General features: G+C 38.4%; 1 protein-coding gene across 5 annotated transcripts in view; it reads right to left on the reverse strand.

Moving 5' to 3' along the window:
- The window catches only part of ctnnd2a (catenin (cadherin-associated protein), delta 2a), a 243524-nt gene that overhangs the window by 105900 nt on the left and 117975 nt on the right, over positions 1-19649 (reverse strand). For 3 of the 5 annotated variants that reach the window (XM_088402109.1, XM_088402106.1, XM_088402105.1), the window contains exons 11-12: positions 14884-15057; positions 2480-2846 (exon numbers count right to left, since the gene is read on the reverse strand). In XM_088402109.1, the coding sequence (XP_088258235.1) occupies positions 2480-2846; positions 14884-15057 (541 nt within the window). The remainder of the gene's footprint in view (positions 1-2479; positions 2847-14883; positions 15058-19649) is intronic. The other 2 variants (XM_088402108.1, XM_088402107.1) reach the window with 1 other exon arrangement.

Consider the following 19649-nt stretch of genomic DNA (forward strand, 5'->3'; position numbering starts at 1 on the left):
ATAAATATATAATCCGAAATACATTTGATCCTCGTACACGTACTGGTGTACATGCAAAAATAACGTCTGCCTTCACTCAAGGCATTCTTTCTCTCTAAATAGCTGCTAACTCATTTAGCACTTCATGCAAGCTCAGCTAGATCCAATTATTGAAAAACGAAAGACTGGAGTTGGAGTAGGCAGCCAGTTAACCTCATGGCAAAGAGAAACATAACACATACTGTAGTTACAATTCAATTAGATGAAGCAGAGTGGGCAACTTTAATAGCTTGACAAAAAGCACAACGGAAGAATTTGAAGCTCTTTTTGTGGAGCACAGGTAAAACTGCATATGGATGATGTTTAAACAACATTATCAACAATATTTCATCTGAATTAGAATAAAATAAGGAGTATAAGTTCCAAAGCTCTTAGGATTTTAAACATTTTTTTCCTATGTATACTCCTATTATTTGAACATTATTTGTTTTTGTGCACTGCAAAAACATTTAACTTCAATTAATATTAAATTTGAAAATTACTTTATGATTAAGACTGTGCAAGTCAAATTCCGTACTTGTTTCCAGGGCACAATAAAAATGTTCGTTCAAGGAATTATATTTCATGAACATTTACTACTAAAGCTGGTGTCAGTTATTACTGTAATCGAGCTTCATAGTTCTGTAATCCATTTCTTCGTCTCCATTTTTGTCTAACCCTGCCTTTAGAGTTTGCATATTCAGAGATATTAAACAAACAAACAAAAGAAATTATAATAATAAAATAAGTGCATTACCACATTAGTTTACTGATAAATTTGATGGTTGGGGCGAAGCCAAATCAGTTAAATGTGGATTTATTCCTAGCATTCTGCTCATGAAAAACTACTACAATGTTTTTATTAACTCAATCAATCCTATAGATATATTTTTACGTTTTTACATTTGGGTACAAGTAGCTAAACGAATTGATTACTTTAGTACTTTACAACCTAAAGTAAAGTTACTTTTGTACCAATACCTAAATTAATCATTTTAGGTACTTAATTACATGAAGTAATTGATTACTTATACAATTAAATACCTAAAGTATTTAATTACTTAGTACATTTAGTACCAAATGCAATGACTTACTTTAGTACTTTATTCATTTTTTACTTACCGGTAATTCATCGGGTGTTGTAAAACCCTCAAATCCCAGAAAACAAGATATCTCACGAGATTAAGTGCACAAGAACAACACAAGGCAGGATTTGTTATTTAAGATAATGCCCAGCAAAAATGTAGCAGTTTTTTTTTTTTTTTTTTTAATTAAGAAGCCTGCCAAAAATTAACAATGTAATGTCCAAATACAAACACAGGATAATCACTTCTATTACAAGCTTGTTTTTCAGCTGCAGCAGAGATAGTTTAACAAAAGGCATTCAGCTTGTCCTAGTGGCGGTTGGTCTATTTTTTATTTTTGCAATGTTTATAAACTATCTTTCTCTTACCCGTCGATATTGTATCATCTTGTAATAATAGGTGGTTCTCTATTTCCAGAGATGCACATAACTCGTACGTTGGTACGCATGTGAACAGAAATCACTGATGGGTAACGTCACTTGCTTTACTTTGCGCATTTGCGTACCCTACCTTAATTTTCACCTATGACAACAACAGAGCCTGAGCTTAAGGATCTTTTTTTCTTGAAAAGTGGCTCCAAGATGTGTCATGGTATGAAGCACACTTAAATGCGGCACAGGATTTACCACTCATGTCCTCATCTTACAGACAAAGCAGGGGTGTTTGATACAGGGTCGAAAATTTGTAGTCATCTTTTATGTGACGCGTATGAAATGAAAAGAACATGCGAATGTAGTGCAATTTATGGCTAACAAACAACTTAATTGAGAACCAATAGCTAATTGTCCTCTTGCTAGGTGGCCAGACTAACTGCAGAACAACGCAAGCGCTATGTTATTGTTTTCTCCTTGCCTTGCAAAAAGCTATGCTTAGGTGTCCCATGTCTTCCTATTTTGAGATTTGTTTGTTTACTGATGCAGCTTGGACTGGCTGTCTGGGCTGTGTATCATTCTAGTGAAGGTGAGAAGGACCTTGCTTACGTTGTCACTTTACAGTTGGCGGCATATAAACTTCTGACTTCCTTGGGCTGGGTCCCGAACCAATCGCACAAACTATAAATGATGGACTTAAGAATCTTTTCGAGGATGCAGGCTTGTTGTGTGCACACAGAATCACGCTAATGAGAACGACACTTAGAAGGACAATAAGAAAGACGTTTTTCAGAAAGAGAGCATGCCAAATACTATGTCATGGTACTCCTGAGAGTAACCCACAAAAAGAACGTGAACCCGTCTATTTCTCCTGTAAGGTTGTTTCTACTGAGGAAATACGAAAATAAAAAAATACATTTTTTCTTAAGGAAAAACAATTATAAACACAGAACACCAAAATCACACATTTCGACTTAATTTAGAACGAAGAACTAAAATCCTTACCTTGGGTCTTTTTGAATGGAGTCAATAGACGGTGAGCGCTGCAAGGTGCCCTCTGGTGGCAGGGCGGGCCCAGACTTGCTGTAAGGTGATTCCACCACAGAGGGGCAGTATTGCAGGGTGCGGTAAGGGTCCGCCACATAGGGATCAGAGCCGTACATGTCGCCTCCTCCCCCGCTTGAGGTGTAGCCTGGTCCAACCGTGGCATAGTTGTTGGTCCCGCCGCGGCTGTAGTTTCCCGTTCCGGTGCCGTGACTTCCTGTTCGCTGCAAAGGGGTGGAGTCGACACCAGGGGAGGAGGGAGCTATGGCAGGAAAGTAGGGACAAAGGACATAACTTAGGACGTGGTCATGGAGACGGTGGGAGAAGTCTACGAGGACAGTTGATGAGATGAAAAGAGGAGAGCAAAGTAGAGGAGAGCAAAGGATAGGAACAAACAGGCGTGTCTCCATATGGATTGATAAATATTGGCCACATGCCCAGGATTAGCAGCAAGACCAATGTTTACCACAGGGATTGGAGAGAGGGAGAAAGACAGAGAATGACAAATATTGTGCAAAATCATTCATTTAAACAACTGCTAAGAATTTTACTCAAAGACACCCTCATTTCAGGAACATTCCTAAAGAGGTGGTAAATCCCACTTTAACACTAGGCACAGTTTCCTTCTTGTATTGTAGCTGGAGAACAACTGGGTCAACTTTTATTTGCCCAAATAATGAGACATCTGCTCGGTGAGCAATAACGAGTGACAAACATCAAACAAAATGTAAAAACAGCGAGCTTTGTGTGTTTAGCTCGAGATGGCAATTGAATGGGGAATTGCTTGGTGATGCAAGCATTCTGCAGGGGCATTGGAGCTGTCACCTTCCTTTGCTGCTGTGTGGGAGCGGAGGAGCAGCGATATATCAAGGTGTTAATGCGAGTCTGGGGGCCTTGTTTCTCTGGCTGTAAAAACACTAAGAGAAATGGTGAACGCGTGAGCGCATGTGTCTGTGAAGTGGGGACGCAGAGCCATCTTATCTGTCATTAGAAGCAAGGTACACAAAAACACAAATGCGCACACGTGAATGTGCTCTACAAAGACTAAGTGATAAATTACAAAGGTGCGGGATCAATGAGGGTGTGTGTCATGATTGACCGGAGCTTTAACAGTTCAATGAGGCTCCTCTTAAAGGAGTATTAGCTTTACAATCGCATTTCACACAGTCAACATATGAGACTGAGAATGCCAACATAAACAATCCTCTGACCACAACAATAGGTAAACTTGTGCAATACTGTACAGGTATCTGTACTACATGAAAAAAAAATCTGCCTTTACAAAGATCTTTTTCAAAGATTGACAGTTATAGGGAGGTATTCAAAATAACTGACTTGGTAATATATTATTAATGATGTACTGATTGACTGTTTTCGGAAAGAAATGGTTATGACTTGTATATAACTGGTAAAAGATACCAGTACGAATATTAATCTCTCAAGTACCGTATTTTCCGCAATTTCAGGCACATTTTAAAAGCCTTACATTTTCTCAAAAATCGAGCGTGCATCTTGTGTGTGCGCTGAATTCTCAAATTTGTAAGCTCTGCTTCAGTCACTGCTGGACCATTTAAGCCGACACAGCAACGTAATAAGTACGTTACGTATGCTGGTAGCGCTAGAGCAATCAGAGAGCAATACGTGATACATATACTACGTATGGTTATTTCCGCCATGTCTGCATTAGGTGTACGAAGGTACAGTATGCTGCAAAACAATAGTTATTTCTCTGAAAATTGCTTCAACAAAGAATGCTTGTGAGACACAATTTGAAGTACTGGCTCTAAGTTACACGGTCGCACATGGCAATAGAGCAGCTGCGAAACAATTCAGCCTCAATGAACCTATAGTTCGGAAATAGAGGAAGCAAGAAAATAATCTGCGTCATGTTAAGAACATGAATCAAAGTTTATGCTAGACAAATCAAAAAACTCCAACCGCTGAACACTGGTGCAAACATGGTGTACAAACTGAAGTTGCAAGCCGCGTGAGAGTGATGGTTGACAGACGGCAAACAACGAATTATTCTGACAATGATGAGCGGGAACCCGACATGTTTGATTGCAAAATTGCCACCCTACCCTAATCGAGGCACAGAAGATAAACACTATAATGGATTTTGGGAGAAGAATGATCAAAAATCTAAGTACACTGTGAAATAATGTTCAACTTAACTCGCTGTTTTGATTAAGTTACCTTTTATCCCCCCTTTAACCATGTGGTTAAAAATATTTAATGGGACCCACTGAGGAGTTGATAAACTAAAATGGTAATCTCAAAAGAGTAGTGGGGATGAAGCGGTTGTAGAGAAGTGGCCAACACAGAGCGAGTGAGGGTAATGAAGCAGAGTTACTCCCATCAGAAACAAATCCTTGTCTTTTCTACCCTCTAAATCGTCTTGGTGAAGCGTCCCTCTTCCCGAATGCCGCATTATTAGCTGGGGCTTTAGGCTAACAACACTAGTGCTCAAGAGAGACTGCCCTGCTCCCAGTGATTTGACACGGAAACAGGACAAATCTCTAAGTGGGAGAATTGGGTAGGACGACAAGCGGAGTGAGGCAAAAAATGTGCCCAGAAAGCAAATTTGATTCATATCAATGGTATCGTTTAACTTTTATTTGGTTGAAAAAGTATGATAAAATAATGGAGAAAAAAACAGGTTCATTAACAATGCATTTTGGAGCACACAAAATCTTTCTGTATATGTAATTCATTTTCGCCGACCTTAACCAAACAGAGTTGTGAATGTGTAATTTGTACTGGTAATGGTACGTTCTGCCAGATGACTTGACCTTTGTGGGCTATGAAGCCTGCAGGAAATCAGCATGGGGAGCATGTTAAAGATGTATACTCATTATTGTATATGTATTAGGATGTGGAGTATCTTGACCTTTACAAGGAAAATATAAGTTAAAAGTTGGTTTCACGTATCAGTAGAAAATAATATACCACATTCCTTTGTTTATCAAGTTATTTTCCCCAAAATATATTAATAAGTAGAGCTTATTTTTTCATTTATTACACATTTTTTCATTTATTTGTTGTTTCAGTTAATATTTTTGTTTAGTATACCGTATGTCTTGATTATGCTGTACATGTATTTTTTTTCCACGTGTTTGACTTTTTCCTTTATCTTATGATTTTCATGCATTATGTTTTTGCATGTCTTTTAGCTTGTATTTTCATTTATTATGAATTTGAATTTGTTTTTCAAGTATTACAGAACGGTACTACTATATTTAAAAACAAGAACAAACTGATATTTTAATTTCCATCCACCATTTTCTGTAGCCCCTTATGCCCTACTAGGGAATAGTGGCTTGCCAGTGTCTATCGCAGAAGTCAAGTTCCTAAGTTAAAAATGTGTTATTTATATTTAAACAAAAAAAAGGAGGGGGGGGGGGGGCGACTTGGTGTCGCAGTGAATAGCACGTTTGCTATCAGGGACCCGAGTTTAAATCCACCTTGCTCCAGCCCTCTTGTGTGGAGTTTGCATGTTCTCCTCGAGCCTGTGTGGGTTTTCCCCGGGCACTCCAGTTTCCTCCCACACTCAAAAAATATGCATAGCAGGTGTATTGGACATACTAAATTGTCCTTAGGTGTGATTGAGTGCCCTGCAATTGGCTGGAAACCAGCTCAGGGTGTCCCACGCCCAGTGCCCGAAGTCAGCTGGGAAAGCCATCGGCAACCCTTGTGAAGATGAGTGACTAAAGAAAAAGGATGGATGGATGTTATTTAAAAAAAAAAAATAAAATCTCTGTATTTATGAAACTTAAAAAAAAAAAATACTCTTACTGTTACACATCTTTCATCCACTACCATTTTAAACAACAAAGCATATTTGGGAATGCCACAATGTTATGTTGTGTGTTCTGGTGTATTATTGTTATTTTTTTGGTGAAATGTTTATTTTATTACAGCTGTGTATTTTTTTGTATTTAGAGGTACTGGATGGCAACGAGTGCAGTGAATCTTCATACTTCAAATTTGCAATTCTGTTGTACACATGCTGTACAACGGCAATAAAAGCATTCCACAATATCAGGGGTGTCCAAAGTTTTTTTCTCTGAACGCTGGATACGTGAAAATAGAATGACATACAGGCCATTTAAAAAAACAACAGCAAAAAAAACAAGCATGCAATTATACATAGTCTACATAAAGTAGTTATTTGAAAAAAAAATCTGTTAAAGACAAGGCAAATGGAGATTTTTTTCTATTGCGCTTATAATGCTGCATATGATCAAACGTTTTTAATATATTTTAAAACTCAATGTGGTCATGTCAAAATTTTTTGGGATATTTATTGTGGGCCGCTAAAATATGGATGGAGGGCCGCAAATGGCCCCCAAGTCATAGTTTGCGCATAGTTGCTCTAAATCCTCAAGTATCTGCAATGCATAGCATACAAAACCAAAAAGCACAGCTGACTATTATTGATAAAGTGAAACGTAAAAAAAGCTATAACTGTGTTTTGTAAATAACCAATTACAAGACATTATGTCGATACTTCTCACTCATCACACTTCTTTCAAATGCTTGTTTCATTCGCACTTTGATAATTGACACACATTTCTAGCTGGTTAATGCACCCCCGCCCGAAAAAAAGAACGAAAACACAAATGACACTGATTCCAGCACAATTAGGCAACCAGCGTAGGCGCCAGTGAGCTTCAAGCAAACTAGAGCAGCATGAAAAAGTATGAGATAGGCGGAATACAGTATAAAAGTAGAAAGGGACTCAAACTGCTCCTTCAAGCTTCCTGCATTCATCCACCCTCTCACTTTCATCTCTGCCTACATTTCTTTTTCTCTTACTCTGTCTCTGTCACTCTATTTTCCTTCATCGCTATATTGCCCTTTTCTCTTCTTTCTTTATTCTCACCCACCTCCAGATCAATCCCTCTCTATCCTCACCCCATCCATCTTTCTCTCTCACCCGCTTTATGCCTTTCCATCCACACATTCACTTTTTCCTTAACCCCCCCTCTATGCTTCGTGTGTGTGGTTTTTTTTTTTTTTGCCTGTCATCCTCTCTTCAGTATCCATTCATCCCATGTTTTTCTCGGCCTTTCTTCCCAATCACCCTCTGTCGCTCCGTCGTGCCGCCTCTATTGTTGCTCTAGAAGACTATGTGATCAGAGCCGAGGACATGTCCTTTCTCTCGACACGCTTCAATGCTCAGCACGATTACACAAAAAATCTCTCTCTCTCTCTCTCTCTCTCTCTCTCTCTCTCACACACACACACACACACACACACACACACACATACATTGGCTCACAACTTCTAAATGTCAAAGTGATTGACATGGTTTAAACATGTATAGCCCCTTGGGCAGTTTTGTGTGCAGTGCATTGAGGTCATGACGGAATAACCTTGGCCACAACAGCTATAGGTGAATGCACATTCATCCATACACATGCGGACTGTACCTAAGCTTGGATGTGAAGGAGGAGAGGGTGGGATTTCTTTCTTTCTCATTTAATCTCTAAGAGTAGCTCAAGGCCAGCACATAGCTCTTGATGTTCCTGAGCTAGAAGCAATGGGTGACACGTTCACAAATACAGTATTGAGTGTTTTGCCGCGTTGCAGCCGTAGGACACTTGTCTACATGAGGCAAGTTTAATGTCCATGCAGTGGAAGGACAGAAGTCTAACTCATAATATTCTTGTTTGGCCAAGTCTGTGTTGACAGCATTTATGTAATATAAGTGTCACGTTCCTACTCTGTCTCTGCCTCCTACACACTCTCCATCATTTCAGAGGCAGGTGTTCCCTTGACAGGGGGCGGAGCCACCAGCCGCACACCTGATGTCCATCTGCCTTTACTGGACTACTAAAGTGTGGCTGGAGCAGGAGTGTATTGTCCCGCATATCTAGTGACCTCGGATGTTTAAGCGTTCTATCAGTGACCTATTTTTGTTGTTATTTTGCATTCCGGTTTCTAGCTTATGACATTTTAGTTGCTACTTTTGGTTCAAACGACATTCTCCTGCTGGGTCCATTCCCCCCTTTGCACATTTTGTTGCACGCGATTATATAGGCTTTTTCTATGTTTATTTGAGTTGTACTTTGACCCGTGTTATCCTTGGAGAATTTGATTTGCTATTTTGCCATTTTTCCTGTTCACGCGTTGCATGCTTTTTCGTTTAATACATTTACTTTTTGGACTTTATCAGGTGTGACCAGTCTGTTTGGGGTCCACCACTTGTTTTCTCTGTGTTACTATTTAACAATAAGGGATGTTAATACATGGTTACATACATTTAATGACATTAGTAGGAATAGTTAAATTGATTTATATGTTACTTTAAAATTTGCAATACTGTAAATCATCTTAGGGACTCGCTTTTTACGGAATGCAAGATCAATGGTATATGATATAAATAGTGCTTGAGTTCAGTTTTATTCGGTGCTCTTAATAGAGAGGAGGTGTTTTTTTTGTACAGACTCTCACAACTGACAACAAATCATGATTATGGGCATTGCTAAAAAGGCCATTCTTAGCTTCCAAGCTCTTATCACAAATCACCCAGTGACCACATAGCCATGTTGCACAAATATAAATACAGAAACAGACCTATCAGGATAGGGAGGAAATATATGTGAGTGCTTTTCCAGCATGACTTTTTACTGTTATTTAAAAGACAGAAGGTCTGTCAATAAACTAGCAGGATCAAGGGCCAAGCAGAAATTGATCGAAGCCAAACGAATCTAATCACAGTTGGCCTGGAGACTGACAAAAGTAACTGGGGAGCCGCTTTGGCTAAAGGCTCTAAAGATACTGCACCTCTGCTCAGGGTCTAATTAAATGCATTTGCCGTGAAAGAAAAACACCACATGCTAATACAAGTATACTACTTTATCATGTCAGACAGATTTGTAATGTTTTTTTTCCTCTCTGTTTCTTTATTATGTTCTTTTTTTTTTTTTTTTGGAATTACACTTTGCTGACCCACAGCCCATAACACTGCACAGTTTTCTTATGTATGACACTATGGCTCTGATCTGGGTTATGAAAATACTTCAGTGTGATGTAGGCACACACTCTCTTTTTTGTTACCTTCCCTGCTCTTCTGGAAGAAAATCATTCTTACCATTTAAGAGGTGCCATTAAATGTTCCTGCCTTCTAGCTAGAAGAAGCCAAATAAATGCACCATTTCCCCCCCAACCATCACCATCTTTATCACCCTCCCGTCCTGCTCCTCCTCCTCTGATGAGCTCGTCCTAGCTCTCTCTTATCCTTGTTTTTTCTCTCCCTTCCATAAAGTTTTTCTAGCTGATTCCTGCAGAAAAAGAGAACATTTGATAGCGAGCCCAAACAGATGAACTGTGGATGTAAAGCAGAATTCCAGTCTTTTTGATGCATTTGTGGCATCAAAATTTATATGTCTTAAAAAGCAACAAAACTTGACACTCAAGTCATCACACACATTGTGGACACATGATTGGGAAACTAGCTAACAAATGAGCTGTTGGTTTGCATTGTTGTTGGATAGACAGAGTGTTTAGGATTTCAGTTTCAGCAGTAAATATTCTTTTACAAGCCTATAATATCACTTGTCAAAGGCTATAATTTTTACTGGAGCATTTAATATTTTAGTGTTTTTTTGTCTTTTAAATTTTGTTTAAATAGATGTTGCAGACAAAGTTGAAAAGCCTTGATGCGATAAACAAATTAACGTGCAATTTTTATGGATTCCAAAGCTATAAACATAATGCTGCCAACCCTAACGCAAGGGGAAGGTTTAAACTAGTTATTTGATATAACAATGAAAAATGCAACGGTAATTACGTAATACTATAGGACAATTAATATCCCTTGTGTTCCACCCATCCACCCATCCATCTATCCACCCACCCATAAATCATCTGTGGTTGGTTTGTGGGTCAGCAGGTTTAGCAGGGAATCCCAGACTTCCCTCGGCTCAGCCATTTCATCCAGCTCCTCCAAGGGGATCCTTAGGTATCCCCAGGCTAGCCAAGAGGCATAGTCTCTCCAATGTGTCGTGGGTCATCCCCGGGGCCTCCTCCTGGTGGGGCCTGGAACACCTCACCAGGTAGCTGTCCAGGAGGCCTCCTAGATAGATGTCCATGCCACCTCAACACTGAGCTCCTACTAGATGACTGAGCTTCTCACCCTTTCACTAACGGAGAGCCGGGACATGTATCGGCAACCTTGTTCTTTCAGTTACGACCTATAGCTCATAACCATATAACCATATCGACCGGTCAATTGAGAACTTCACTATAAAAGAACAATGCATCACAGCAGATGATGCGCTGATCCATCTGTCGATCTCAACTTCATCCTGCCCTCCACTTGGGTCAGGATTTTATCCTGGGACCCCGAGAGGCCTCCTTGTCCTTTTCAGGCTGAAGACCATGGTCTCAAAATTTGAGGATCTGATTTTCATTTGAACTCTTTTACTTCTAAGAAGGGGAGACCGCAAGTTAAATAAGTCAACAGTACTTCCTCATCTGCAAAAAACTGAGATGCGACATTGAGGCCGCCAAATTGGACTGCCCTCCACTCCTTGGCTACACAACAACTCTTTGAATCTATTAAGGTGTAAAAGTGTCAGTGAGGTTTTAACAATAGGATGTGCAAATATGTCCAATCGGTCCCATTTCAAGTAGTTCTTGCAAGGTTATCTTGAGGTGTTAATAGGTGGACAGACATATAACCTTTTGTGAATTTACTGATTGTTGTACAATTTCTGGCTGGCTTCTGTTTCAAGATACTCAAGTGACACTTAACTAGCCCTTTATCAACCAACAATAGCTTAAAATGGCTTCCATAGTTACAAGTGACATATTCTGCAAATCACCCATTGTCCTCTTTGACGCCACTTGAGCTATGTGCAGGTCTGGCATTCAGCTATTAAATAGAAAATGTGCCTGCTATTCCCAGTGGTCAGTCATTATGAAAGGGACCGAGGGGGCTTTCAGGACAAATCTAAAATGTACAAAAGCATGACTAAAAAAATAAATGCACAAGGGAAGGAAGATAAGAAAACATTTTTTTCTATAACTGAGTGATGTGAATTCTTTAGTAGTACATTTGCACGAGTTGATGAATCCATCTTTAATAAAGACAACACTATTTCATTTCATGAAAAAAAAAGTTCATTACTGCATTAGATGATTGCAGAGTGCTGACTACTACTGTAGCTGAATTTCAAACGGACAGCTTGGATCCGTTCACACAGAGGTTATGCGCATAGCTGCGCCCGGAAAGGACAGGTGACCAGTCTAGAGTGGGGACAACCTTTTTAATTTACACTTTCATAAACTCCCAAATTCAATTGGTTTGTACGATATACGATCATTAGAATGGCCTATAACTAGCTAATTAGCTAGCTAGCATCGGTAAACTCCGTCCAATTCTGCTCTAGTGTTACCTGAAAAGTTGAAGGCCAAATAGCTGCTGTTGTCACAATGTAGTACTATTGATTTTGTTTTGATTTTATTCACATTAATAGCTTTGTTTACAATCATACCATCAGAATCTGACACCACCATCCCCATTTTGAGTCTTCTAAGTAAAAAACTAGGAAAATCCAAGACTAATTTGACAACATGTGTAACTATTTTAAAAACCCATGTGTAAAATGATTGATTTTTATGTGGAGGGGCTAATGAAGTCTGTGAGACAAAAATAATGAAACATAAACAGCAGGAGCATCATGGCTCCGCTGTTTGAAAAAAAAAATCCATCTTTCTTGGTGCCAGCAACAAAGACAACCCACTTTTGAGATCATTTTGTATCATGTTCATGTAATGCTGCAACGATAGCAAACTTAGCAACAGGTCTTATTTATTTGACAGAAAAAAGTAAAAAGGGAAGAACTATACCATAAGCCACACCAATATACAACAAAGGAAAGCATATTTGAAAGAGAGAAAGGCATTGCGATCATGTAGGAATAATCTCTGGAAATAGGCCACATTAACCTGCAGTCCTCTGGGGCCTTGGCCTGGTTTAATCCATGAGCGAACACTGAAACAATGCCCACCCAATATATTAATAGATTTGCGTGACTATGACTGTGACGAGGAGGAAGAGCAGCAAAGAAAAGCTAAAGTTGGAAAAACACAAAATTGATTTTACCACTCACATTTATGCAGATATTTAATCATATGTTTTCACGGGACAATGTTGAAGACATTTCTATTCTATTCAGTTCTATTCTGGGCATTGCTTGTAAAAGTAAGAATGTTTGTGCATTGTAATGTTCGTTGTTGTCAGGCACAAGGAAGACTTCCAAGGAGGACTGATAGACTTGTTATTGGGCATCAGCGTTAGTTATAGCAGTTCGGGACACCACTTGTTAACCATTTTTTCTATTTAATTTCTGTCAATGAAACAAACAAACAAAACTATGACTAAGTGAATCCTTTGACATAAGGGGATTACAGTAATACGGACAGCAGACTAATTGGTTTGGTCCTATTCTTTTTTTTTTTTTTTTTAATGCATCACAAAATGATCCTGTGGACCGGATTAAACCTCCTTATGGGTTGGATGTGGCCCGCGGGCCACGGGTTTGACACCCTTGGTCTATATCGTTTGACTCCTTCCAGCGACCATATTCAGTCCTCTCATGTTTGCGTGGGATTGCAATTAAATTTGTTGTCTTGCTGAGACAAATGAGACAACAGAGGACATAAATGCAGAGGCTGGATCTCATGAGGATACACACTGTTATCTGACTACTTTTCATTGTGTAAAGGTGTTATTTCTTTTTGTGTTATCCCATGAAAAGATATAATTACATATCTGGAGAAATGTGAGGTGTGTATTCTGGTGAGATATTGGGAACAGCTGCAATCTGTCACACTGCAGATCCACGACAATTTAAACTCCAATATTAAAAATAATAAAAGGCAGTTTTTTACTTAGAAGACTCAAAATGGGGATGGTAGTTTCACATTGTGATGGTATGATCGTAGACAAAGCTATTAATGTCAACAAAGGCAGCCATTTGATAGAACTTTAAAGACAGATGGTTACTATTGAGTTGTGTATATAGTATCGAATGATGCTTTCTTACACTCTAAAATTAAAGGTTACATAATTATGAAGTTCACGGGCCATGTTTAAATAAATGCCATTAAGCATGCCGTGTCCTCAACCAAAAATGCAACTTTGGGAAATGTTGAAGGAATAGCACTACGTTATGCTTTGTTTCAACCGTAAGTGATAATTTGTCATTTTTTTGATGAACAATTGCAGCTTCAAAAAGTGAGTCTGCCATTGCCAAGAATTGGCAACATGACATAATTAATAACTTACTAGTCAGCACAGCTCTTATTAGTTCATTATGCGCAACTGCTTTTGTAATATGAATCCCATTTTGATATGTTTATAGTCAGTGTACATGCAACACACCCCTAAAGTGAATTTGAATTTAAATTGTGCATGGAAACAATCATCAAGCAGGGGGTTTAGGAGCAGTGTCTTGTGAAGCTCAAGGGTTATAATTAGAAGCACAAGCTTTATTTTGTATTACTGTTGATTTTTGGAGCTTCTCCGCAAATTTCCTTTGTGTGTTTTCTTAAGACTAATCTTTTGAATCTACAAAAAACAGTAAATTAGAGTTAACAGTAATATTGCGCTTTTCTGAAGAGCACTTTTTTTCAATTAAAACGCTTCTGAGGAAGACAATCTTATTACTGGGCATGTACTACACAGACTTTCTTGAGAAGAAGAGAGCAGCCATTAACATTGAAGTGTACCTAGAAAGCAGCAAAGATGTCCTTAAAGGAAACTCTCATTTTCCATTTGAGTGAGTGAAACTGATCAACTCCAATGTAGATCTGGAGTACCATATTTATTGCCATGGTACTGACCCAAATGCTAATGATCGCTATTAAGGCTCGGCTGGCTAATGACATCAAGGGAGCTGTGGAGAGGGCGTCACTGACTTGGGTGTTTTCATGTGGGTATGATAATGTTAATGGGATTAACACGGCGTACCTAAACCCGCACTGAGATAAGCGCAGTGAGACCCTATAAAAAATACATTGGCAACAATGGAGTAACACAAGGAAGCTGAGGGAATGAATATGTCTTACAGTGCACATGAGCTTGATAGCAGTGCAGTTACGCATCACTCAAAACTACAATCACGGTTTGGTATCTAAATACATCTCTGACACTCAGTTATGAGCATGACTGTTCAAACATTTAGTGCAGAATAATTAATTTAAACTGACGATGTTACAAGTGTATCCATACACCAGTTTTTGTATAAATCTTATAACACCGCTTCATCAATATTATTTTTATCATTTACATTTACAAAATACAGTATATGAAGTTAAGAGTTTACCAGGCTAATGTAAAAATTGCCTACCGGTATTGTTGCGATAGGGGCCAGTATCAGGCCCTTGGCTTTGGCTGAGGCTCCTCATGGGACCCTTGTTGTGGTAGACACGCTCCTCATATATGGGGTCTATATGGTGCTCTGGGGACCCCAATGGTCGGAGGGGCTCCTGGCTATGCTGACTACTGTAGGAGCCACGAGAGCCTGAAGGGAAGAGAGAGGAAAGAACAAAGTTGTAAAACCAACCTCCATCTGCCATACTGAATAATACAGATTTTAGAAGGTCCATGAAAAAAAAACATTTAGTAGGGAGTCATAATGACCTTTTTGGTCATTTGAGGTGACGTCAAATGTACTGTTAAGAAGAGATGCTGGTAAGTATATTAAGAGGTGAATATGCTCTAATTTAGATGTGCACTTACTGTGAAGTGTCGCGAGTAAAAAGATGCAACATGTGTGAAGCTGGATGGTAATAAGGTATAAAAGGATAATTTTGCTCTGATACCTCACCATTTGCACCTTCTTTTTCCCATTTGAGTGTAAGGTGTTACAAAGGTTCACCATTTACATATTGATAAGGGTCTTTTCAACAGAACAGCAGACATTAAAAAGGAGACGGTAAGTACACCAAGGTGACACTCACTAGCACTGGAAGAAATGTTAGATGATGTGCAGAAGGTAAGAGAAATGAAAATGACAGAAGTATGTTGATGTTTTTTTTTTAATCTCCAATGAACACATTGCTGTTTTTCACCACTTAATTAAGATGCCATCTGGCAGGAGGTCCAAACTAGCAGGGCAACAAAGACATTGACCGTAGGCAGCATTCATTCATGATAGTGGCAAATAACTGTAAGAACTGGGACCTCCCTTTGAAAACACACACACACACACACACACGCACACACACACACACACACACACACACACACACACACACACACACACACACGCGCACATCCACGCACTATATATATTAAGAACATAGACAAACAAATCAGAAAGCTATGGGTGAGGGTGAATGAGAGGGGGCGAGAGAAAATGACGGTCCAGTAGCGCTATCGTGTCACATTAGCTCTCAGTCAATAGCAAGTCGCGTGCTGAGGAAGGATCCAGCCTCTGAGATGGATAACAAGACCTATTCAATGATTTAAACCTCTCAGTAGCTGCACCATCAATTTAAAGCTGTGAATTCTTCAGCTTTTAGTGCTATGTCCATGTAATGCTCAGGCATAGTCTACACATAGCTGTGTCATTGTAAATGGGTGGTAAATGTCTCGTTTTCCCTATCTACGATATGTGCTTTTTCTTTTTTTTTTTTTTTAAATCAAAACAGAAGATCTAAAAAGATCTGACTGGGGATTTGTCAAAGTGTCCGGATCTGCGTTTGAGTGGGGCAATCATAAACCAGAGATTTACATCATTACTCTACTCTATTTCCTGCCAAAGAAGCCAATGCCGGTGACAAAAGAGATAAAATTGTATTTTCTGGTTGAACAAAATTTGGTGAAACTACTGCTTGTGAAGGAAGCAATTTTTTTCCATAAAAGCCATGTCGACGGATTTTTCATTTTTGTGTGGGGGAGTTTGGAGGTAGAGAATATAAGGGTTTGAATAGTCCTGGTTACATGTTGACCTCAGTTGAAATCACCATTGACATAAAAGAACAATCATCGTTTATGTTTGTATGAACAAATACACAGAAAGTTATAAAACAACCTACACCAAACTGTCTGAATTTGCTGGTAACCACACTAATATAGTTGAGACACATCAGTTTATTTAGAATGACTCATCCAAGCTGACTCCCTTCTTGCCATCCACTTTGTCTTTGAAGTCTTGATGAGTTGGTTTTTCTTTATTCTTTTTTTTTTTTTTTTTTTACTCAAAGGGCCTCACTTGCGAAAGAACTGACCTCTTTCTTCTAAAAAGGGAGAGGGGACTAAATAAAGAAAAAATGTGCGGAAAATAGCACTCCCATGATATTTAAAATATTTAAAGATTACACAATCAATGAATGAACACAAGCCCCTTGGTGCCTAAGTGATGTTTGTTGTGAAAATGATTCAAAGCACATAATATACTCAAAATAATTGTCAAATACAGTGGTACCTCTACTTACAAAATTATTTTGTTCTGGAAGCCATTTCGTAACGTGAATTTTTAGTACAGCGGCTTTTTACATGTTACTTACCAAATCAGTTCCAAGCCCCACAAAAAATGCTCCTAAACATTTTAAGTACTATTGATCAATTGTAAAAATGACATTAGAATTACATTGGTGCATAATAATCATGGAATTCAAAATACATTATGTCACGAATATTTAAAAAAAAACAAACATACAAAAAAAGTTCCTAATCCTTTTAAATTACTATATTAATTATAGCAGTTGACAATATGAATGCATTTCTTTTGTTTGCCTTGAGATGGTGCTGGTGTGTTGGTGAAGAGTGCAGCGAGAGATCTTTTTAGATCGTTATATTTGTACGTTTTAATTTCACATTTCCAGTGACCTTGGCATCATTTACAAGTCTATTGGAACAATAACATTTATTTTTGGCTCATTATGAGCATATAGGTTTTCTTAAGTTTAGTTTGTGGTCATGCAAAGTGCTTCTTGTGTGGCATTACTCAGCCCACTAGCTAAAGTGATAAGGACGTGCTAACGACGCTAACGTCAGATGCGACAGCCCAAAGTGGTATGTTACTGTACGTACGTGTTTTTATGTGAATGTGTACAATATTAGTCATAGCTAATGTTTTATTTTATCTTTGTTATTTCTACGGTGTGAACTGTTGGTGGGAAGTATGGATTAAGCATGAAAAGATGAAAAGTGCAAGACCACAGTAAAAACTGGTGCACAAAGTCAGCTGGCATATTAATAAATTCTAAAAACGCATCAAAAACTCTTAAAAATATAGATATCGCGTGTTGTCATGACGTTTTACATTGCAGTTTTGTTTGAGCGAGGGCTAGTGTCTCACGTCTCATTATTATATGCCAACATCGCCTTTCGTATCGAATTTTCTTTCATAACTCAATGTTTTTCCCACAGAGGCAATTCGTAACCTGAATTTTTCATCACAAGAGGCGTTCATAAGTAGAGGTATCACTGTAGTTTTAATTTTAGAAGGATTAGGGTCAAGGAGGAAAGAAATTGGCTAAGTTCACATTGAAGGGTTTAATGCTCAATTCCGATTTTTGGGGGAATTATATATATATATTTTTTTTATGAGGTCATTCACGTTTCCAAATAAATGCAACCTGCATGAGAACGCCAAATGGCTCAAAACCCGCCCACATGCACAGAGGACACCGTGACGAGACGAGACGAGACATGTACACACCAAGAGATAAAAAAACACTTGTTCTCCCTCAGAATAATTTCAAACTTCTCCGGAACATTCTGCTATTATTGTTTTGTTTATCCCAAGATGCTTCTGCCTTTTTGAGTGTATAATTTTCAGGTTGTGTCTCATTTGTTACGTCCGAGTCATATGAATGCGGCCTGGCCGTTCAGACTCAAGTCGCATGCCGAAAGATCAGATACGTATCGGATTTGTTACCTCATACCCATGTGGCCTGGGTCACATTCGAAAAAATCCAATATGTTTCGTTCACACTACCATCAAATGATCAGATACAGGCTGGATTGTGACCAAAAAAAAAAAAAAAATCAAAATTGTGTCACTTCAGGCTGCAGTATTAATCTAGCCTTAAACGACCTTGTTTTCTTCAACTTTTGGGCCATTTCAATACATGGTACCACTGTTTACAGTGTGACTAACAGACAAAAAAATGTTTTGCTGTTTTGTTTTTGATGTTTTTTGTTTGTTTGTTTGTTTTTTTGCCATAGAGTGGCATAGCTATCGATGTAAAAACTCCTGTTATTTTTGTGACAACCAAGAAAATCGAGCAAAATGGCTTTTGGAGTCCATTTTTAAACTTAACCTCCGATGTGCATATATATATATATATATATATATATATATATATATATATATATATATATATATATATATATATATATATATATATAATCCAACAGTAAGAGACAAAGCAAGACTACCCTGATTGTGGTTGTCCCAGCTGTGTGCATTTGAGGTAGTTGTTATAGTTCTAAGTTTAATTGCTAGTGCAATAGAAGTATAATTATAAATAAATATAGCAGCAGCAAGTCTGTGCAAATTTTGCAAGTGCATGAGCAAAGTTTGAGTTTAAATGTTAAACAGTCTAAGCTACCCGTCGTTCAATTATTATTTTATGAATAAACTATTGATAGCAGAGACCAAATGATTTTTTTTCTTATGAAACGTGTCTTTTTAACGACAGTTTTTACTGGATATTCTGAGATGATCAGGCGGGGGGCATTTGATGAATTGAAATTAAAATATCCCAATGTGTCCCATTTCTACTTTAAATTATATCTAAACCTTCCTCTATCTATTCCCTTTCCAAAAGCTGCCTCTGTCTAACACTTCAAAGCCAATACCGCCAGCCAAAACATTTACAAACGGTGACATGCAGTTATGCTGCGTTCAGCGACAAGAACAATCCAAAACATTTCGTGGACTTGCACATGGACATAAATCTCAAGATACTAACCACAAAACGCCAGCGGTGTTGTTCACAGATCAGTTAATTCAATCGACTTAAATACAGCACTTGACCTTTCTAAGAATGGCTGAGCAAAGCACTGATATGCAACAAAAAGGCTCCATCATAACCCAGGTGGTTAAATAACACAAGACCTACACACACACACTCACACATAAACACACAAAGCAATATT

This window comes from Hippichthys cyanospilos, chromosome 19 (assembly GCF_059441005.1).
Source record: "Hippichthys cyanospilos isolate Australia breed blue-spotted pipefish chromosome 19, RoL_Hcya_1.0, whole genome shotgun sequence".
Taxonomy (NCBI): Eukaryota; Metazoa; Chordata; class Actinopteri; order Syngnathiformes; family Syngnathidae; genus Hippichthys; species Hippichthys cyanospilos.